A 23,375-nucleotide genomic window follows, 5' to 3' on the forward strand; every position below is an offset into this window, starting at 1 on the left:
TACAAGCTTTGAGAAATACTCGTAAAGACTTGCCTTAACTATAAAGCCACAGGTTCAATACAAGACAAGATTTATTTGAGACACAAAAGCTGCAAGCAAATAGTAGAGTTTTGGAATACCTTACGCAATTCTTGCTAGCATAGCATTAGCGTTCGTCACGGGAGCCCGCAAAAGGTTTGCATACGACATCAACCTTGAGCTGATGGCCATCTAGTATGGAATTGTGCGCAGTTATTTTCTGAAGAAATAGAGTTTTACCATCCATTCTAGTCTTAGCTGCCTTGGTGGCTTAGCTGCCCGTGCTGCAGTTGCCAGTAGCGAACACAAAACTTGTCACCTCTAAATTGTCTACTGGTGGCCCTGTTGCTGTTGTTTAGCGCATGATCAATCACTTTCAACTTGAAAGCAGCCGTGCAGCTTCCGTATCGCCCCCTGACGTAACCACAGAATGGACACAACATACACTAGCACGCCGCAACGCACACTTGCCACTGCGGCTTGGCTTGGATTGGGGCTCTGTGCGTTGATAGTACATGTAAGGCTTAAGAGATGGTGCCAGGCTTTTGTGTATTATCATCATCATTGGCTGCAATTTTTGCAGGTGTAATAAATATAAATAATAAAATCACGTTTTTTTTTGGCAATATGGGGGAGGGTGCAAGAATTATGCAAGTGCAAAGATTTTGAGAGTAAATACGGTATTTCTCTGGCCTTGTCTGTTAGCTTCAACAGGTTTTATCACAATATACTCTTCCAAATCTTTGACAGTTATCTTTAATAAGTCTTCACAAAGCATGAAATTAAGCTTACACACATACAATATATTTGTCATTGGATATGAATAACTGTTGTGACCGAGCATAAGTTAGGGTGTCGTTCTAGAATTTTTTGCACTTTAGAAGTTGGACTCTAATGTTAGCATTTGGTTGTATAGGAGGCATAGCAGAATTTGCCGAGGCAGTGTTCAGTAACTGTGCCTTGGTCCTATTTTGGTCGGGTTATTGTAATCCTCTGGATTGCTTTTATGCACAAAGTACTTGCCTTTTCATATGTTTTGTTTTTCCTTGTCATTTTGCTCTATGCTACCAGGCAATTTGCAAGCTCCCTTGGGGTATGACCGTTTTGGCTACTCTTGGCGGTCTCGTAAAGGCACTAAGTTTCATGAGAGCCGTGGATACCACTACCACGACGGAGGTTACGGTGCCGGAGACACACTTGGCTTCCTCATCGAGCTACCACGAAGAAAAGAAAAGGAAGGGCAGCTTTCTCTTCCAGATGCCTTCAAGGACAGGGTAAGTAAAAGTGATTGTTTGCCAGACCTGTTCAACATGCATGATGACATAGCATGACAAGGGTGGCAGACACGTGCTAAAGGCTAAAAGATGATTATGCTAGTGCTAACTCCCAGCTACTGTTTTTCATGAAGCAACAAAGAATGACTGGTTTTCAGGTTTCAAGTTTATTAAGAAAGAATTGCAGAACACAATACATATATGAAGGTGCTACATGTTCAAAAGGAGGCCCAAAAGTAAAAACTGTGCGAGGGCCTCTTAACAAAATTGAACAAAAAAAAATAATTAGTAAGCACTAGGAATAAGTTGACTACAGGTGCACAGATATAATAACGAAACTCATATATGCACACATGTAAATACATATATGTCTATATATATAAACAAAAAGTCTCAATATTGGCAACATGATAATCTAACTAATTAATACGAGGAAAGAAGGTATGTAAAGAAATTTAAAAAAAATCATAAGGCATAACATTAATAAAGGCAGTGCAGAAATGGAGTCGTATGTTAATGAACTGTTGAGAGCAAGTATGTTTTTAAAGGGCCACTCAACAGGTCCCATACGGAATTTTAGTTAGACAGTAGAAGTTATTGGGTGTCCGATGAAGAACATTTTGCCACAAAAATTTTTCGAATCGGTTCATCACGAGCGGAGAAAACAGGTTTTTTCTAGCGGCGCGAAACGAGGATGAGAGGAGGCTAGCTCGAAATCCTTGTCGCTCCTCCGCGTAGCCTTCGCAAGCCAAATCTCTTCCCCACCCTCTCCAGCATCCGACCATGAGGTGACGTGCGCGTGACGTGCCCAAAAAAGTCCAACCCCTGAGCACGCGAGCAGCGTTGCTTTGTTGACCGGCGTTAATTTGTGGTCTTCTGCCTGTTTCTGCGGGATGGTTTGGAAACGCTGGCTCAGACGCGATAGAGTAGATGAGCACAATGAGTGCGCGAACGCATAGGAGTGTTTCACGGCGGTCGTCTGCTCAATGAGCTGACCGCGGGGACACGAACGCATGCGAAACGCTGGCACATTAGCCCCGTATCTCGTAGCATTCACGGGAAAAAAAAATGAAAGAAAAACGCGCACAATTTTTTGTTGTGTCTCATTATTTATTTCAAGTTTTATTAATCTCTCAAGGCAACAAATACATAAACTACACATGTTGTGTTAAATAATTTTTACCATGTCACGTGGTATACTGTTGACAACGTCAGAGCAGAGTCGTCTACATAGAGGACCAACGTCATTGCATTGCCGTGTGCGTAGGGCCATTCATAAGCCCACGTCATGCCGTCATTCTCAAGGCATGCGCTGGCAGGGGGGAGGGGGAGCAGTGCTCATCTTGAAATTTGACCCATTTCCGCGGCGAGTAGTGTTGCAAATTTGGCAGACGTGATCATGAACGCCTCGTCTACGCATTGCGCTTGTCACCTCAGAATTGTCAAACCTGCTGAGTGGCCCTTTAATGATGAATGAAACTGGTGTAATGATAACATCTTTAATTCATGGTTAAGAGCGTTCCAAATGAAAAATGCACTCAAGTAAGTTGTTTGTTTGCCATAATTGGCCGTGCCTTTCGGTAACAAAAAATTGTTTGACATAGCAAACCAGGTCTTATTCTTATTAATAAATTGGTGAATTAGAAGGGCATCAACAGAAACTTGGTGTGTGGGTGGTTCATGACTTTGTGCAGCAAGACCATCAGCTAGCTTTGTATATCCAAACAAAAGGTAGTACACTCAATTCTAGAAAAAGGGGCCTGGACGATGAACGAGAGGATGGGAAGGTGATAACTTTCAGCTTGCGCTTTACGATGCTAACTAAATCAGAGATGTGGGTGTAATAAGTATTTCCCCAAGTGGTAATACAATACTTGATATGTGTATGGATGAAGGCATGATAAAGGGATCAACTGGCTCAACTCAACTGGCTCTCTTCATTAATGACATCAGTTCCAGCCTTGATACTAATACTCCCGTTGACGCACTACTTTTGGACTTTGAAAAAGCTTTTGATAAAGTACCCCATAACCATCTATTCCTAAAGCTGTCTCGCCTAAACCTTCATCATCTTGTTTTTCACTGGATACATGATTTTCTGTGTAACCGTCAGAAATTCGTCTACATTAACGAACGCTCCTTTTCTCTTACACCTGTTACATCCGGGGTTCCTCAAGGAACGATCCTCGGACCCCTGCTCTTTCTCATATACATTAACGATCTTCCAACTAACATTTTTTCCGGGATACGGTTGTTTGCAGACAACTGCGTGCTATATCGCCCTATTAACAATAATAACGATGTTTTATCCCTACAATCTGACCTCAGTCAAATTGAGGATTGGTGCCGCAAGTGGCTTATGTCATTAAACGCATCGAAAACCTCCCTTCTCACTTTTCGTCGAAAGAAGTCATACCCGGCTCGCGATTATATAATTAGTGGTTCTTTAATATCCACTGTTAACACCTACAAGTACTTAGGAATTAACCTCACTTCTGACCTATCATGGCACACCCACATAACCAGCATAACAAATTCTGCTAATCGCGTTCTTGGTTTCTTGCGGCGTAATATCCGATTAGCACCCCCCTCAGTCAAACTTCTAACGTACTGCTGCTTAGTAAGGCCGAAGCTCGTATATGCATGCGCCCTGTGGGACCCATACCAACATAATCACATTACCATGCTTGAATCAGTACAGAATCGTGCCGTACGTTTCATTTTTTCGGACTTTTTCTACAACTCTAGCTCATCGAAGCTCAAATCCCAAGCCAACCTTCCCAGCCTTGTATCACGCCGTCGAGTCGCCCGCCTTTCTCTCTTTTATAAGTTCTTTCACAAGTCACCTCAAGCCGATCTCATTGCTCCCGCACACCGCCACTCAAGCCGGATCAACCACGAAAAGACCGTATACCCTCCTCAAGCCCACACTGTCTCCCATGCCTCCTCATTCTTCAACCAGACATCAAGGGACTGGAATGACCTTCCCACCAAGGCAGTGCTTCATTCTGACCAAGCCATCTTCAAACGCATCATAGAAGAGCTGTTTTTGTAGATATGCCCACCCCTCATGTAAAACCCTTCTTTTAGGGGCCTTTGAGGTATCATAAATAAATAAATAAATAAATAAAAGTGTGTTAATGCTGAAGCTTGAACACATATTAATTAATGTCCTTATGCCAAAGCCAATTTTTTTAACTACCAAATCGACATGGGTATTGAATTTTAGATTGGAATCTACAATCACACCCAGGAACTTCGCAGAACTTATTTGTTTAATTTCAACATTGCTTATCCGTATGTGTAAGGCAGATGTCACTACTTTATGAGGAGAATGGAAAACTACAAACTGAGACTTTACAGGGTTTATACTTATATAATTTTTAAGACACCAGTCTTGAAGCTTGTGTACTGTGTAGTTTAATTTATCCAAAAACTCAGTGGGGTCAGAAGCAGAAGCTACAATGGTCGTATCGTCGGCGTACAGAAAACACTTGGCACAAAATAAGTAATTCCGCAGATCGTTAATAAATGTCAAAAATAAGAGTGGACCAAGAATTGATCCCTGGGGTACACCATTGGTGATGAGCCTTACTACGTTAATGCGAATAATGTAGTGAACTTTGCACACTTGCACTTGGTCAAGGAAATGGAAGGAAGGAAGCAAAATAGGAGAAAAAGAACGGCAGGGAGGTTAACCAACCTATAGTAGCCTGTTTGCTATCCTGCGCATGGCAGGGGGATGGGGGAAATGAAAGATAGAGGCATGCCCATAGAGCCAATGGGGATGAAAGTTGGACACCATAGTTGTGCCGTCTGGATTCTAATGGTAGTTCTGAAAACATTTTTTTTTACTCAACCGAAAAACTTTTATAATCTTTCACATTGAATTTACTTTTTAGAACTAAAAATAATGTACTCTTAGGACTCAAAATAATATTTGTATAACTTATAATTCTGTATGAAATGAAATAAGTTTCAAAAACACAAGACTACTTTGATATGGCAGGCGGAGTTCCATTTAGCAGATGACACAGTCGTCGTTTGCTTCTGTGTCATGGCTTTGAGGTGTCTACCGACCAGGAAAGTTGGGAATTTTCAGGGATATCTGATAGTCTGAATAACATCGGGGAAAACAAAGTCTAGGAAATGTTGCTCCCATCAGGGAAATTCGCTCTAACTTCATTTTAAGAGAATGAAAGTTTTGGTAATACTGGCTTGATATTCTGTGAATGCATCTTTCTTGGCCGGCATAAATATTCCAGTGTTTTGAATATTTGAATGAAGTTCACAGTATTCAAGTATGCTTTGGCTCCAATTTAATTTATTAAAAATTTCAAAGTATTCAAAATGAATTAATAGGTGTACGTTAGTCTGCATGGTACCCTCTGCAAAGGTCGTTTCACTGCAGTGGAAAAGGGCTGAGCCATGAAAGCACATATTCAGATATAATAACTCGCATGTAATTTTTTATCTGAAGGTGGTTTCACTGCTGTAAACTTCTACAAAGCTGTGAATACATCTGCCTAAGAGAAATCCGTACTGCTGCGAAGCCTCACTTCAAGAAAGTTGACTGTTCATTCATTCATTTTTTCATTCATTTTTATTTCCTTAAGGACCCCACTGGGGGGTATTACATAAGGGGGGATACACAGGAAAAGAGAACATTTGAACACGTTAGTTTTCGCAGCACAGGTGATTTGTAACATTTGTCGCGAAGGATGATGGGCAGGTGGTTGAAGCAATGGAGCAGGAAGGTCGTTCCAATCCTTGACGGCGCAGGGAAAAAAAGAAGCTGAAAAAGTGGCAGTTCTGTTGCGATAACGGGACACTTGAAGTGGATGGCTTGTGCGGTGTGAAATGTATGTCGGGGGGAGGATGTAAGGAGCTGCATTGAGAGAAGAATGAAAGAATTTATGAAAGAAAGAAAGGGTGGCGATACGGCGGCGAACAGAGAGGGGTGATAAACCGGATTGTGCTTTCAAGGATGAAATGCTGATGTCGTATGAGTACTGGGAGTGAATGAATCGAACGGCGTGATTTTGGACAGATTCGAGGTCGTTAATGAGGTATGTTTGGGGCGGGTTTCATATGGGGGAGGCATATCGAGTTTCGATCTGATGAGGTACTGATATGCCAGCAAGTTCACATGTTTTGGTGCATGACGTAGTTGACGCTTCAAGAAGCCCAGAGTTTTATTTGCCGATGAAATGACGTTAGTAATATGCGCATTCCAAGTGAGATCGCAATACAATGTGACTCCTAGATACTTGTAGGATGGTTGTGATTGTACAGGGACGTTGGCGATATGATATGAAAAAAATGAAAGGATTCTTACGGCGGGTAAACGTAACAAGTTTGCATTTGTTAGGGTTAAGAGACAAAAGCCAATTATCGCACCAGTCTTGAATGTGGTTAAGATCGTTCTGGAGAAGATTTTGGTCGTGAGTGTTAGTTACCGTCCAATAGATTACACAGTCATCTGCAAACATGCGGATTTTGCAGGATACGCTGAGGGGTAAGTCGTTGATGTATATCAGAAACAGGAGGGGGCCAAGAACTGAACCTTGAGGTACGCCTGATGTTACTTTGAGGTAAGCAGAAGATTTATTATTAACATGCACGAATTGAGAACGGTTAGTTAGAAATGCTTTGATCCAATTTAGTACACTTGGGTCTAAGTTTAACTGGGATAGTTTTAGCATTAGTCTTCCGTGGGGTACTGTGTCGAATGCCTTTTCGTAATCTAGAAAGATTGCGTCAATTTGTAAGTTGTTGTCAAGGTTAGCATGCAGATCGTGAAGAAATATTGCTAGTTGTGTTTTGCAGGAGAATCCTTTCCTAAAACCATGCTGGCTGGGGTGAAAAAGTTGTTGGAATCTAGAAAGTTTACAATCTGAGAGTAGATGACATGTTCCATGATTTTGCATGGGACGCTTGTTAAAGGAATGGGACGGTTGTTCAATGGACAGTTCTTATCACCTGATTTGTAGATGGGAACGACCTTGCCCATGTTCCAGTAATCTGGAAGAAGGCCTGTGGAGAGCGACTGCGCATACATCAAGCACAGAAATGGGGCGATGGTGTCATGGATATTTTTTAACACTTTTGAGTTAATTTCGTCGACGCCACCTGATGAGGACAGTTTCATGTTTTGAATAATACTTGAATACCACCTGCGCAAAAAACAATTGAGCACATAGAGGGTGTCAACAGCACCGGGGCAGGAGAGGAAGGTACGCTAGATTCGTTAGTAAACACAGATGAAGATGTGCTGTTAAAAGCATCAGCACATTGATCATCTGAGAGCATGTGACCAGAATCATTAGTAAGGTGGATGGTGCTGGTAGACCGAGGGTTCACTATCTGCCAGAATTAACGTGTGTTATCGGTTAGCATGCCTGGTAAATCCTGGTTCAAAAATGTGTATTTTGCGTTACTAATAACGGTAGTATATTCTTTTACGGCTGCATTGTATTTCGCCCAAGCTTCAGGCGTCTCTTTTGCTTTTGCTGCGCGAAAAAGATGCTTTTTTCTATTTGCTAGTCTCTTTAGTTTGTTTGTAAAGCAGGGTTTCTGCGGCATGCTACGGAATGATGTTGTGGGGATAAATTTGCTAATTAATTTATTCATCTTATTTTTAAAAATCTCCCAATTATTGCTCACAGATCGGGAGTGAAAGCTATGTTCGAAGTCTGGAAAGAAGTTTTCGAGTTTTTTGTTAATGGCCTCATAATTACCTTTATCGTATAAGGTAATTGTTTTCTTGAGTTTGTCGCGCCGCTCAAGAGGGAAGGAAAAATCTGCATGTATTACTTTTTGGTCACTAATTTCGGGTAGGTATGAAATGGACGATAAAGAATCTGGGCGGTCGGTTAGTATTAAATCTAAAATGTTAGCACAGCCGCCTGATATGCGCGTGGGCTCCGACACAAGTTGAGATAAGTTAAAAGTCAAGCAAACGTCTATGAAATCTTTCGTTTCGACATCGTATGCCGACGAGGGTGCAGGGTTGTGCCAATCAATTTTCGGGAAATTAAAGTCCCCAAAAAGTAAAATGTTAGCGTTAGGGTAGGTGGTTGTGAGTGTACTCATTATATTGTTTAAATCACGTGAAAAACCTGTATTGGTGCTCGGTGACCTGTAGCACACCCCAAATAGGAATGTTTGAGGGGAAGCGTGGCAAACCAGCCACAGAATTTCATAGGCAGATTTTATGTTAACAGCAGAACAGGGTATTTCTGGGCCAACAGCGATTAGTACACCCCCGCCCCGGCCGCGTTTGCGGTCGGTGCAGAATAACTGATAATCGGGTAAGTCCGAAAGCACTTCGGCGTCAGTAACTTCATCGGTTAGCCAAGTTTCTGTTAGTACCAAAATATTACTGTTGGAAGACGCCACAACGTTTGACACGAGTTGGCACTTCGGCATGAGACTACGAATATTAGTAAAGATAACAGAAAAAGAAGGTTCATTACGTGTCTGGATTTGGTGGCGGTGCGGTGTAGTCTGCGGGCGCGGTGATCGCTATGCGACTTCTATAACCGATTGTGATCCGTGGTCAAAAATGTACTGTTTGGAACCCATATACAAAGTTTTGAAACGGATCTGAAATTTACCTGATTTCTGCTTAGCGAAAGCAACGAGATGACGGCGGGAAGTACAAACTGAGAGGGAATAATCTTCGCCAATGCTGAAATCTGTTCCTTTCAACTTTTTGGCATTTGAGAGGGTGTTTTCTTTGGTTTTGTAGAATGTGAACCTGACGATTATCAGACGGCAACGATCATTGGTGTGGCGGCCGAGGCGATGCACTCGGTCAACTGTTGGGCAAGTTGGTGTTTTGACATAGAAATCATTGTGAGGGCGCAACTAAACACAGCACACAGAAACTTCATGTCTGTTTCTCGTCTGTTTCTTCCCGTGTGTTGTGTTCAGTTGCACCATCACAATGGTTGCTATGCCCCACTTTAAGGTTTATTGAACATATTACCCTCACATTGATTAATGATTTTTAAGTTTAAAAGCTTGTTATACCGGTTTACATGTGGTAAACACAGTAAATTTTGAAATGTAACATTATTTATAGCTAATCACATGCATTCTGACAAAAGTCCAATCCTGCTACTATTCAAAGTTATTTCCACTTCCTAACAACCGGAAAAATTGCATTTGCACAGGCCTAGTTCCAAATAAAAAAAATATTGTGCAGGTTTGTTAGGTCTAAAAAAATGTCAAGCACCATTTCAAGGGCCTTCTTGTGCGCTGCCTCCTTGCCAAAATCGACAGATAAGAGGAAGGTGGCCTGTGAATAAGCCTTTTGGATGCCATCTATTTTATCTCAATGGCTTGAAATAGAGTAACGCCCACTATCATTGCGAACTGCTTTGGTAAATGCGGCTTCTTTAGGATTCCCGAAGAGGTGCCAGAGGTCTTTTTAGAGTCGTAGAAGCCCATTGAGGGTCGGGAATGCCTTCATGCCGGTTGTTCGGCTGACGACTTTTGCACGACGGATGACGATTTTGCCACTTGTGGTGCGCGCACGGTGGAAGATATTGTCAACGAGGCCACGAGTGAGGTTGCCGATTCCAGCAACAATGGCAAGGAAATAGATGAGTGCGACAGCGAAAGACGACCACCGATGGCTAAAACTCTGCCTGCACTCGGCGTCCTGAGGCGTGCTATGGCTGCTGAAGAAATCAGTGACGACACGTGCACGTGTTTTCACGTATTCCAGAAAAGTCTGCTGAGTGACTTGAAAAAAAAAAAAAAGAAGAAGCAGAAAGAGATCAGTGATTTTTTCTCCAAAAAAATTAATTTTTATCGAGTGCCCAAAATGAGTTTGCCTCTGATTCAGTGTTAATTTAGCTAGTTTTGCATGTGTTCCGATGATACGAATTTCGGCTATTACGAATATTTTTTGAGACTCCACAAGATTCGTATCATCGAGATTCTACTGTACTTTTCAAATTTGATTTATAGTTATTTGACCAAATTCTTTGTTTGCTTTGGATTCGATTCAAACCTAAAATTTACTGTGAACCATGAACCATGGAACATCGTATCGAGCACTGTTACTTAAGTTTTTTGTGACTACGCAGGGCAGTTCGACATTCGTTGTAGCATATGTGTTAACGTAAAAATAAATGCCGCCTGTTGTTGAAAGCTCTCACACCTTGCGATCCTGAACTTCGATGATGTTATTAGAGATTCTGTGGCGAATAGAACAAATTTACAGGCAAGATTAATCGCAACCAACGGGCATGTTTAACATAAGGGAAAGCTCTTGTTATTAATATGTGAAGGCACTACTGAAATGAAGTCTTAAGCAGTCGACCAATATTTTTTTGGAGCTGCATGTTGCAGTCACTAGCTGCACCGCGGCTTATGGCACTATAGGGATGTCTTTTGTCAAAGTTGAATTGTAATATTTCTACTCTGCAATGCTTAGTCGTCCAATGGCAGTCGATAGACTGCGATGTGTCTTTGTTAGAGGTTACAAAGCACACACCCATTGTACAAATCCACACATACTTTATGGAACTGCAACATATATACATTTGTCCTGAATTCTTTACTGATGCCTCAAAGTCTTACACTTCTGTGTTGTACGCAGCAGTCGGTTCATCCTTTTTGAATGCCGGTGCTCTGCATCCTGACACAAGCATCTTCACCTTAGAAGCTTTCACAATACTTGCGGCCATTAAACACATCAAAGAATGAAAGGTACTAAAAAAAGGCAGTATTTTACTCAGATTCTCTAAGCGCCGTAAAAGCTCTGAAAACTCTTAAAAAACACCAAAAACCCTGTCCTTGTCTCACTTTATTTACTACTATGCTCAATGTACAAGTCTAAAAAGCATGTTGTTGTGTGCTGGGTGCCAGGACGCCGCGAGATCCAAGGTAACATGATGGCGGACCAGCTAGCTGCATCTGTTCATGAAAGCGCTGTTAATACATCCGTAGCTATCCGTGCTCTTAACCTAAAACCATATCTTAAACAAAAGCTCTGAGCTTATTGGCAGAGCACATGGGATAGTCACACAGAAAATAAAATACACGTCATCAAGCCGATTTTTGGTAATTGGTCGCCAGTATCAAAATCGCGCCACACAGAAGTCACACTGACAAGTCTACGAACAGGACATACACACAGCACACACTCATACCTTTTGTGCGGGGGAGACCCATCTTTGTGCGATAGATGTGGTGAATCACATGCTCTCAACCACATTCTCATCCAATGCAGTGAGTTAGACTCTATTAGAAAAAAGCATTTTCGGTTAGCGTACCGTGAACACATTCTACTTCATCCTGGAATGTTCATTGGCAAAGACCCACTTTTTAAATATCAGTTATTGTTTGTGTTTTTAAAAGAAATTCAAAGCTTCAGGATCATACGCAAGGGAAACCTGTAGCATAATCTCACCGGAGAGGCTGTTGCTGCGGTAGCTACTCTGAGAAGCACCTGCCTCTCAACCTTTGGTTTTAAAGAAGTAGGCTATTTTACAATCACTCCCGCCACGGTGGTCTAGTGGCTAAGGTACTCGGCTGCTAACCCGCAGGCCGCGGGATCGAATCCCGGCTGCGGCGCCTGCATTTCCGATGGAGGCGGAAATGTTGTAGGCCCCTGTGCTCAGATTTGGGTGCACGTTAAAGAACCCCACGTGGTCCAAATTTCCGGAGCCCTCCACTACGCCGTCTCTCATAATCAGATGGTGGTTTTGGGTCGTTAAACCCCACATATCAATCAATCAATCAATCATATTTGACTATCACTCACTTGTAGATACCATGGTCACTTGCAATTCATTCCGCACCCATACACCGAATCGCGTATTACTGTCATAATTTTATACTTTATACACGCATTTTACGCTTTTATACAGCACGTAATTTTAGGCCTTTATACAGTCGTATCACACCCTGTCATCACAAACATTGGTCATTGCTTACATTGCATGAAAGACATGGCGCTCTTTGGCCACCCGTGGCCCTTGCACCAGAAAACTCCACCAATCATCAGGAATGCAAAACGGTGACTGGAATTCGCGATGCCAGCACAGTTTTCATTCGCTTGATATTGCAGGCGATGTTGCAAAAGAAAAAAAAAAGTCACAGCTTTGCTGCGAAGGCGAAGCAGTGAATGCGAAAGCAATAAATTGGAAGGTCACACGCAAAATGGCAAGCAGATCGAAACGTGCCCCGCGTTTCTCACACACAAATCACGCATGAAACGTACTCACAGGTACAGATTAATACGAATAAGCGTTTCAGTTGTTATATCACTGTGTCCGAAAAGCGTGCCCTTTTTCGCAAACGGAGACTGTGCAACAATCGCAGTTACCTTTGTGCGCTTGGTAACTACAACAGAATCGTTCCGGTGAAATCCCGAGGCCAGCCTTTATAGCTATGTTCCTGGACTTCGGCGTTCCTTTCATGAGTAAAATGTATAAAGTAGAGCAGTATTCATCATTGAGCTGTGTATTTTTTTCTATGAAAAACATCGCGACTACTTACTCTCCTGGCTCATGCGGGTAAGTGGTAGTTGTTGAACTCATCCGTACAACATTATCCTTCATGACCTCCTCGTTTGCTTCATCACATGATTTTAGGTTAGTGTAATAGCTAGGCAGGGGTGCATATAAATAAAATTTATGGTGATGTGCCTTTTTATTTCATTTGTAATTAAAACAGTAAGCATGCAGACGATGGGGGTTGCTGTTTTACGATAGGAATCGTGTGAGCTCAGACTATGCAGAAGCAGCATTATTTATCTCATTAATGCATCCGCATGTGTTGCATATGTTTAAATCTTGCAAATACCTGTCTGACCATTTAATTGCAAAAATGTCTGACCATTTAATTCAAAAACTGCAGAAAGCTTTGCAATACAAATTTAAATTACGCATGCCGGGCTCATCGTTCGATCATGGCGCCCTAGGCGCCCTACTTGTTGCGTCATCGCAAAAGCGACTAGTGCTCTCCCATTGGTTTGCTGTGAAAACGGCACACTGCCCCATTGTAGTGCACCATAGTGTTAGCGTACTTTGTGTCCGTTCTGTGGTTACGTGGTGGGGAACTAGCGCTAGAGTTTCCATGGCACAGGCAGTGTCGACCTGGCGGTCAAAGTGAGCACTCCTGCAGATGACACTGGCGGCTGGTGGAGGCGGTGGGGAGCGCATCTCTGAAACAATACCAAAAGACGCTAGTGGTGCAGTTGCGTTTTCAAGGGCCTCAATATGTAGAAATGAAGGAGGACATATCACTGTACGTTTTTCCATCTTAATTATATCAATAAAAAAGGAGGCGGCGTAGCACACAAGTGGTCAGGAGAGCAAAGTATGTTCTTCTTTCGCTCCCTTGTATAGTTGTGCCAGCCTTGTTTCTAAACTGAATGGCCCGTGTCTGCTAGATTTCTTTGATAGTGATAACGGCCACCAGTGGAAACCAGGGAGAAACAGGCAATTTTAACCGACATTTTTCTGGAAATAAAACTAGCTTATTATGCAGCATATGGCGTATGTAAAATTTTTTTGTCCGACCACCACCGCCAAACTCGTCTGATCCCTGCCTCGTGAAGTGAATGATATTATAGGTAAGTAGTCTACATTATATGCAAATAGTTACGTAGACGGAAACCTGCATTGTCCGCAAGATTTGTATAGAGGCATGTTCGCCTAAGCGGCCGATGAAAGATATGCTCGCGATGAATACTCGATGCTGAGATGCCTCTGTTTAACTTAATTGGTTCTTGTTAAGAATAAAGCAACGGACTGCTCAAAGCATAGCTTTCTGGAGTCAGCCAATGCGGTAAGCTTCCTTGCTCACTGGCTTTTGTGGCTAAGTAACATCAGAATTTATGCCTTGATAGAGAAGTAGCAAATGTCTTTGATTTGTACTTGTCGTTTTGTTCACCTAACTCACAATTCGAGTTTTTCTGCTTGCCTGTGTCTACCTGTTCAAGATCGATAATTGCTAGGCTTTCGTGTGCCAAACAAGATATGAATTTGAGGCATGCTGTAGTGGGGCTGTCAGGATTAATTGTGATTGCTCGGGGTTCTTCAGTGTGCACATATATCTTGGTTAACGGGTGTACTTTGTATTTGAATTTCGCTCTCACTGAAATGCGGCTGCTGTGGTCTTGCGAAAAAGTGTATTGAGATTTGGAAGCGTATTGAGAATTGGATTTAGTTAGCGCTAGTCGCGGGACACTGCACATTTTGTTCAGTTACTCATGCGTTTGTACGTCACATAATTCTGAGTACCAGTATAATCATTATATATCTAAATATGTTACTGGCAATCATTTGATGCAGTGTAGGACATTCTTGCTTCCACAAAAAAACACAACTAAATTGTGCAGCAGTTTTTGTTTCAGCACTCATACTCCTTGGTTTCACGAATCTCCCAAATTTCGAGGTTGTGAGCTTGGCATATCAATATTTAAATTCGCAGAGACTGTCAAATCATTTTACAAACGCAGCAAGTGCTAATATGGACTTTGTCATTGTTTTCTCAGTGGGGTGGTTCAAAATACCACTTTCATTGAAATAGCAGAGCTCATGTTCACAGTGAATGACTTAGCCGATGTAGAATGGTTTCTACATACATTTTTGCTAAATGTAAGCCTTTTTTTTTTTATGCTGCTCCAAATTTGGTATTTTGTAATAACAAATGCATGTTTTCCCAGTAACCTGCTCCAAATTAACATTTAAATCTACAAATGTAACATTTTGCTGCTCCAAAAATTGCTCCAAATCGTATTTTGGCTGTTCCACTCCTGTCCAATCAATGGGTCTACTGTGTTGCCTTGTTTTTTTATTTTTTTTAAGGGATACTATAGAGCAAATTGATTTTTCATGTATTACAATTTTAGAATTCCAAAAGCACCATTCTTACCGCGGTTCGGGGCTTGGTAGGCGAGATAACGCACGAAAAGATAATGCAGGTGGAGACGGCGCTGTGAGATTCTCACACCAAACACCGTGATGTCATAATTTTTGAAGGTGTCTGCTGGCTTCTATGTAGCTTCTAATGGATAAAAGTGTCAGGAAAGTGCCAAAAAGGCATTTTGATATTTCTGACATCATGCGCAGAGATGTTGACGTGAATTTAAAAATTAAACGTCAACCTTAATTTTCTCCGCTAATAATAAACTTATGATTGTGAAGGTTGCAGATAGCAGTTTGTCAATCTAAACCAAGTCATTGTTTCTCTTTAGTGTCCCCTTAAGGCACTAAGACCCTGTTGATTTGTCTTTCATGGGACTGGGGTTGTGCCTTAGTTGCATGTGAAGTCTTCAAATCTATTGGAGACGCATGACTTGTATCATCATGTTTTTATTTAATGAATGAATCCACCACACTTATTTTTACTTCAACACGAAAGCTGTGGTTCCCATCTCATGACTGATAAGGGCTTGAGCAGCAGCGGAGGCCTGACAACTTTCTTTGTGCACTCGAGCCTCTATATAACAAGCCTGAATATAACGAAATATTGGTTATAACGAACTGAATAAAGAATACTAATTTTGCTCTGATAGTGTTAGGCATAAACCTTTATAACATATTTCCGCATATAATGAACTTATTTTGCTATAAGATGCAACTTTGTTATAGTGAGTGCACTTGTGATGTGAGACACCCATCTCCCTTTAAGCAAACACGCTTTTCACTGCTGCATGGGCATTCTGTTGTTTCTTTTCGTCAGTGACCTTTTTGCCAGAATCTTGATGCAGCCACTGGAATTAACACCAGCATGGAGGGGTGGTAAATTTGCTTTATACCCTCTAGGGCTCCCAACATTTTCATAGTATTGTGAGTGCCTTGCAGTAAACCAAGTTCACCTACTGCTTCCCACAACTGCTCAAATAAATTTCTGGTTGCTATCGATATGGTCGTGGATGGGGAATAAACATTTCCTAAGGCATTTGTTCAATGTGGTGTCACACATGTTGATGAATGCATGAGCCAGACACTGATAATACACTCAAACTTTGATATAACAAACACCGATGTGATGAAATATCAGTTATAATAATATGAATGAAAAATGGTTTTGTAATACATGCGCTGTTAGGAATATACCTTAATAACAAATTTTAGGATATAACAAACTTATTTTTGTGTTAGGTGCAACTTATTTATAATGCGGTTTAAGTGTATTTGCATTGTTCCCTGCATAATTCCTGTTACTCCCATGCCGCTTCTGCTTATGACTATGGCAGTGTGGACGCCACTATGTATTTCATTTTACTTGTACACTAGTTCCAGTCTTGGTCTTTGTTGTAGTGCATTTGTAGTGTTCTATGTTTAGTGTGCTCCGAAGCTCCTTATAAGGTTGCTCCAGTTTTGGCATGGTATGCTTGTTAAAACCAGAGGGCGAGTTTGCATTATCCACAATCTAAATTAACAATGGAAGGCGAGTTTGCATTATTCACATTCTAAATTAACAATGGTCATATTATCTGTGGCATTGCTTAAAAAATGTGTGCAAATATTTGCTCATGCAACATAAGTAATTTTTTGGCTGTTTTTTTTATGTCAATATTTAAGATATCTTTTATGTTTCCCTCTTTCTACAGAGACTTGTAAAGGTGAAAAGTTATCTTTATTTTGAAGAGAAGGATGAAGTACAGCAAGCCATCAAAGCTCTCAGTACACTACCTGGAAGTAAGGTAAGTTTGTTGCATCTTTTCTGGCATCTTGGATCTTTGCCTTCACGTTGGTCTAGGTGCCTTCTTCCTCCCACGAGAACCTTGAAAAAGAGCCACGGGCATAGTGCAATTCATCACATATGCACTGGTCCACACATCCTGGCTGGTCTGACATAACTGTGCTATTTACCCATATAATGATCCCACTACAAATCTACTGTCACAACAAGGGCACTTGTGGTGGGATACTTTTGTTGCTTTTCAAGCTAGCCACTATGCAAAACAGTGCTGTAAAACCCTCTTTTTTATTGTTTTGCCATGAGTTTGTGATATACAAGTTTCACATAAGCTGTTATAGTCTCTTAAATACTGTTGAACTCCTTTATAAGAGTCACTGATGTAAAAGACTATTAGGTATAAAGGACACCAGTGTGCCTGCATTGAAGCAGGCCTTTGCCACATAATTAGAACATGGTGCCCTGCTTATAAGAGACAGCCCACACCATATAAGGGACTAGAGCTGCTCCCTAAAGCATCTCTCTTATAAAGGGGTTCAGCAGTATGCACCGAAGCACAAAGGAGACCTACCTTTAATAGAAATTTAGGCTTTTTTCAGTAAGATGCCTTTGTTAGGATTATTGTAGATATTTTAAGCATTCCAACCTGCTGCTTGATTGTTCTCTAGAAAAATGTTGTCTACGTAATGATTGCATTCTCGAAGGTGAATAATTTTTGTGAGAATAAAAGTGTGATCACTCTGTATGTATGGTGGTATTGTAATTCTTGGGCTAGAACCATAAATGTACCATTGCTTTGTTCTCTGGTGCTACCATCCCGGGCACTAAGGGTGTGTAATAGTGGTATTTTGTTTCAGAGTGAATGGTCTTCCGGGTAAAATAATTCCAAAGGAAATTGTTCAAATATTTCTCAGGTGTCTGGAAATTAAACCTTAACAGTGCAAATTTGTCCTTTCCAGCACTTCTGCCAGATGTATGAGGATTTATTACCGCGATAGTGTTAGAGAGCTCGTGTTGCAGAAATTCTGCTGTCAGCGTCGGCATCGTTGGTTGTGAAGGAAAAATCATCCATGAGCGAAAAATCGAGAAAGAAGCAAATAAAGTAAAGAATAAAATTTTCGGTTCCATTGAGGATTGAATACGGGCCGTTTGCATGGCAAGCAGGTGTCCTACCACAAAGCCACGATGTTACTTGCAGCCTCTTTGGAAAAAAACACTGCATAAATGCCATGTAGTAGAAGGAGTCTCTTTAACGCATTTTGTTCGACAGGTGTCACGACGAAAACGAGCCCATTCGGCGATTTGTAGGCGCATTTGGGAGGCCATCAAACTACGTCGAAAAAGGCCGGAATAGTGCAGCCATCGCCGCTAAAAACACACAGGAACTTCGAAACAGCTCTAAAAATGCACAACTATGTCCATCTAGCAGAAAGCATATCATGCCTTTCCAGAGGTGGTTGATCAAGCAAACAGCAAACGCTAGATAATGTGCTGCCTTCTGTGAAGCATTGTGAGACTCTTTGTGGCCTCCGAAATGACAAGCACACGGCGTGTATCTTGGAGGCCATGGGGCTCTTGCTTTAGATCGAAAACCTGTATGTACTATTCGGGCACGCATGAGCGCGCGCGTGCGTGCGTGTGTGTGTGTGTGTGTGTGTGTGTGTGTGTGTGTGTGTGTGTGTGTGTGTGTTGGGGGGGGGGGGAAATATTAATAAGTATGCACTTAGTGGTTAAAGGGCGTACTAGGGGCCACATTTTGCTATCGCGTTCAACTCTTAAAGACGAAGCTTAAGGGTCCCCTAATTTGTGTGAAACACTTATGCCTTGCACAGTCGATGTGATGCCAGAAACACACATGCAGATTGTGTGCACAGCAACAAATGTTGAGGCATTTCCTTTTTCTTCTTGTCTACACTGAAGAAAAAAATCTTTATTTGTGCACTTACAATGTGCTAATCTCAGAGAATCTTTTGAGGACATATTATTGGTTCTTATCCACAAAGGAGGAATGAGAAAACCTTGGATAATGCACATTAAAGGGAAAAATTCTCATGTAATTGAGTTGCTCCACATACTAGGGAAGAAAGTCCTCCCTTCTCAAGGTTGTCATGGCACCAACGGTTGAAAATGACCTTTTGCTTGAAGCATAGGTGTGTGCCGTGTTCTTTACTAGGAAGGGTGGGGGGACAAAGTTTCGTCCCCCACCCTTCCTCCCCCACCCGTTAGTCGAGTCCAAAAGACAACTTGCCTCAGAGCGGATGAAAAAATGAAATGATGGCATGGTTTTCACAATCTCACAATGACCTGATTTTGGTCCCCGGCTTTCCGGGAGTAAAGATGGAAACTAAACGGCTCTAAATACAACATGAGGGACCTTTATCTGCTGTCATCATCATCATCATCATCAGCTGCAGCAGCAGCAGCATCCTGACAGCACCCACTGCAGGGCAAAGGCTTCTCCAATGGTCCACCGATCAATCCGGTCCTATGCTTGATGAGGCCAGGTTATGCCGGCAAGCTTCGTAATCGCATCTGCCCACCTAGCCCCGCCATAGGGGTCTAGTGGCTAAGGTACTCGGCTGCTGACCCGCAGGTCGCGGGATCAAATCCCGGCTGTGGCGGCTGCATTTCCAATGGAGGCAGAAATGTTGTAGACCCGTGTACTCAGATTTGGGTGTACGTTAAAGAACCCCAGGTGGTCGAAATTTCCAGAGCCCTCCACTACGGTGTCTCTCATAATCATATGGTGGTTTTGGGACGTTAAACACCACAAATTATTCAATCAATCATCTGCCCACCTATCTTTCTGTATCACTCTCGCGTGTTTCCCTTTTCTTGGAATCCAGTCTGTTACTCGAGTAGTGGTTATCTTGCCTATGTACATGCCTAATTCTTGATTTTGACTAACATGTTTAACACCTCTTTGTTCCCTGACCCACTCTGCTCTCTTCTTGTCTTTTAAGGTTACACTTATCATTTTCCTTTCCATCGCTTACCACGACGTCCTCAATTTTAGTTGAGCCCTCTTTCTAAGTCTCCAGGTTTCTGCTTTGTAGGTGTGTACCTGTAAGATGCAGCTGTTATACCTCTCTCTTGGGTGATAGCGGTAAACTACCATTTATGATTTGAATATGCCTGCTGAATGTGCTCTACCTCCTTATTCTTGGAGTCACATCAGTCTCATGGCTTGGCTCCATGTTCACTTGTGGTCCTGAATAGACATCTTGCTTTACCAGTTCCAGTGCATCCCTACTAATAGGAAAGCACTGTTCTCTTGTGAGACTGTTGCATATTACTTTAGTTTTCCGAACATAATTTTCAGAGCTACTGCTCTGCTTTCCTTGTTCAATTCAGTAGTCATGAGTTGCAATTTGTTCTCCGAGTTACTCTTCAATGCAGTGTCATCAGCTAATCACAGGTTGCTGAGCTACTCATCATAAACTCGTATCTATAACTCTGCCAAATCTAAGGTCCTGAAAACCTCCTCTAGGCACACAGTGAACAGCATTGAATTTCGCCGCTTTCTTTCGGGAGGACTATGGTGGCTGTAGAGCCATTGTAGGTTTCTTCCATTATTTTTATATGTGGTTCGTCGATGCCCTAGTTTTGTAGTGCCGCTATCTCGACCCAACCAAATGCCTTCTCGTAATTCTCATAAGCTGTGAAGGCTATGGTTGCCAACTGCTTATTCAGACTCGAAACGAACCGCCGAGAAGTCCAAATAATTGGGAGCCCGAAACAAAGGATTGATCAAAAAAGAGCCTCTTTATTGACCCCATAGCCAGAAAAACTTATCTAAATGCCTCTGCACACACTCACTCTTAGGCATGACCAAGTCTTCCTGTATCTCAGCCAGTGTCTAGCTGTTGCTGAAGCCAGACAACTGCAGTGATACCGCCTGCATGCAGTACGCATTTGATGGCTGTGGTGCGGGCGGCGTGTCATATCGGAGTCGCTATCTGCCTGCGGCGGATCGCAGACCTGGCAGTTGATCTTATCATCGTCCAAGTCAATGCAAGGCAAGACGGCAGTGTTGAAGTTGGCGATCTTCAAACGTTCCCGCTTCCACATCAACTGCACTAGCGTGAAGGTCATCCAAATTGTCCACCGCTTTGGCAGACAGACTCTCAACCACGGGGTCCTGGCCTGCGGCACTGTCCTCCTTAATCTGAGTGTTAAAACCTGTGTGCATACTTGCCAAGTCTCCCGGATTGCCTGGGAGACTTCCAGATTTCGACCGTTCTTTCCGTTTGTACAGTTGTCATGAAAATATCCCAGAAATTCAAATTTCTCTGCGTGATCTGGCCGCATTGACAAAAAAGGAGCTGAATCCGCACCAGGCTTTTTGCCAACCTACGCAATTTTATTATAAATGAATTTAAGAGTTGTTCGTCTAAACTTATAGTACAATCTCAGCGGTGTGAAACTGCAGCAGATACGAATTCGTGAAATTCGCCAGTCAGGTACCACTGTGTCCATTGGGCCTAAATTCAGATGTTCCGAACACTTTTTTTAATCGCGGCGGGTGATACGAACATCAGTACTCAAACCGTCGAACGAAGGCCGAGAGCAGCGTACTCAAAGCTTCAGGAGTACGCATGCAACCAGCACACACACTGTCTTCTACAGTGCGCGAGGTTGTCGTTATCACAACCACTGTGGACGAAACCGCGGTCGTTCTTGAAACGATCATGTATGGTGACGACATAACTGACAGAACCCTGAAAGTGTGCGTAGATTTAACGCTCGGACCAGTCAAAGCAATGCTGCTTTCCGCAAACTCTGTGGACAAAACAGCGGCAGATGTGATCGTAGATAGCATTAAGCGACTTCTCTTTGAAGGCACATGCGCGGCCAGCACACGCAGAACCACGTTCGCGGCGATGTGATAGCAATCTTCGAGATCCGAGGGCACGCAGCTAACGCAGCGATAGATTAAAGGCAGTAAAGATGCAAAATAGCCTAGAAGCGTTTTGACGTTCCTGCCCAAGGAATTTAGTAGCGGGCAAACCTTTGACCCGTGCTTTTGCGGCAGCCAGCTGCGCCTTCTGGTCCATTCACGTGTGTCCCAGAAAGACATGCATGAGTTGCTTTGTTGAAAATAGATTTTGCTAATTGTATTTGATCCTATAAGACTCTCACCTTCATGGGTAACCTTATCCTCATGAGTTCGGCCACTCCAAGCCACTATATAACTGCAACGCTGATGTTGGCGCTTGTGATTGAGACCCCAGCTCCTCTTGTTTTTTGGGATGTTTCATTGCAATAGCCATTATATGGACACTCTTGGCTGGATTTTTCCGTCGGCATCGCCATCACTCACCGTATATGTATACGCAACTTGGGGCTTCTGAAACGTGAGTGCGAGGCATTCACCACTGAGCCACAGAGGAGCACCTCCTTCAACGTGCAAATGGCAAGCTACCTGTATCTACCACTTATCGCTGCTGACGGGCATCTCGGGAGAAAACTATAGTGTTTTTAGCATTACAAGCAAGATGGCGCAACGAGCCATCATCACGATGCGGCGGCGCGCTCTCTCATCTCGCATGCATACTTTGGTCCGTGGAGAGAAGGGGGCAACGCTCACTTGTGCACCCTTATTTCGCGATGGGGAGGATCGTACGTCTTGGTGGGCCTTGGGCTTTCAGGAATGATTCTGTTATTGGTACTGGGTGCACAAAGGTCACTGCAAGCGTTGCACAGTCTCCGTTTGTGAAAAGGGCACACTTTTCAGATTCAGCGAAGTAACAACTGAGAGGCTTATTCGCGTTCATCTGTTCCTGTGATTACGTCATTTTTGCGCGAGAAAAGTGGGGCTCGTTTCGATCTGCTTGCCATTCTGCACCTAACTTTCCAATTTGTTGCTATTGCGTTCATTGCTTCGCCTTTGCGGAAAAGTTGTGACTTTTTTTGTTTTCTTTCGGTGCTGAAAAAATTGAGGCAAATAATTCAGTGCAACCCCCTCTCCCCCCCCCGTTGCGGAAATCTCCCGGATTCAGAACCCTTGATCTTGGCAAGTATGTGTGTGGCAAAAGCAGTTGCAGATAGTTCTCTCAGTGGCTGCCTTCGAGGCATCAGCCAAGATGCTGATGGCCGATAGCACATCAGTCTTGTAGCTCTTGTAGCTGTGGACGCATAAAAGCACACGATTCCCTAGGCGCAATTGATAATGCACTTTCAAGTTCTTGATCACGCCCTAGTCCATAGGCTGCAGCACGCTTGTCATGTTTGTTGGAAAGAACTCTATTGTGATTGCTTTAAGGTTGTTTATATGTCTGTGTTTATAGCTCAAGAGGTTTATTAGACCTAGCTGGAGAAGCAACTGACAATGTCTGTGCCAACACACTAACAAAAAGACCACACAATGTCATGAGTGCACTCCCTACTTGGTTTGGCTTGGCTGCA

At 42.7% G+C, this 23,375-nt stretch overlaps 1 protein-coding gene across 1 annotated transcript in view; it reads left to right on the top strand.

The window, feature by feature from the left end:
• The window catches only part of LOC119160927 (set1/Ash2 histone methyltransferase complex subunit ASH2), a 208,662-nt gene that overhangs the window by 159,207 nt on the left and 26,080 nt on the right, over positions 1-23,375 (top strand). The window contains exons 12-13 of the mRNA XM_075880414.1: positions 1,090-1,292; positions 16,879-16,971. Of these exons, the coding sequence (XP_075736529.1) occupies positions 1,090-1,292; positions 16,879-16,971 (296 nt within the window). The remainder of the gene's footprint in view (positions 1-1,089; positions 1,293-16,878; positions 16,972-23,375) is intronic.

This window comes from Rhipicephalus microplus, chromosome X, assembly GCF_043290135.1.
Source record: "Rhipicephalus microplus isolate Deutch F79 chromosome X, USDA_Rmic, whole genome shotgun sequence".
Classification (NCBI taxonomy): Eukaryota; Metazoa; Arthropoda; class Arachnida; order Ixodida; family Ixodidae; genus Rhipicephalus; species Rhipicephalus microplus.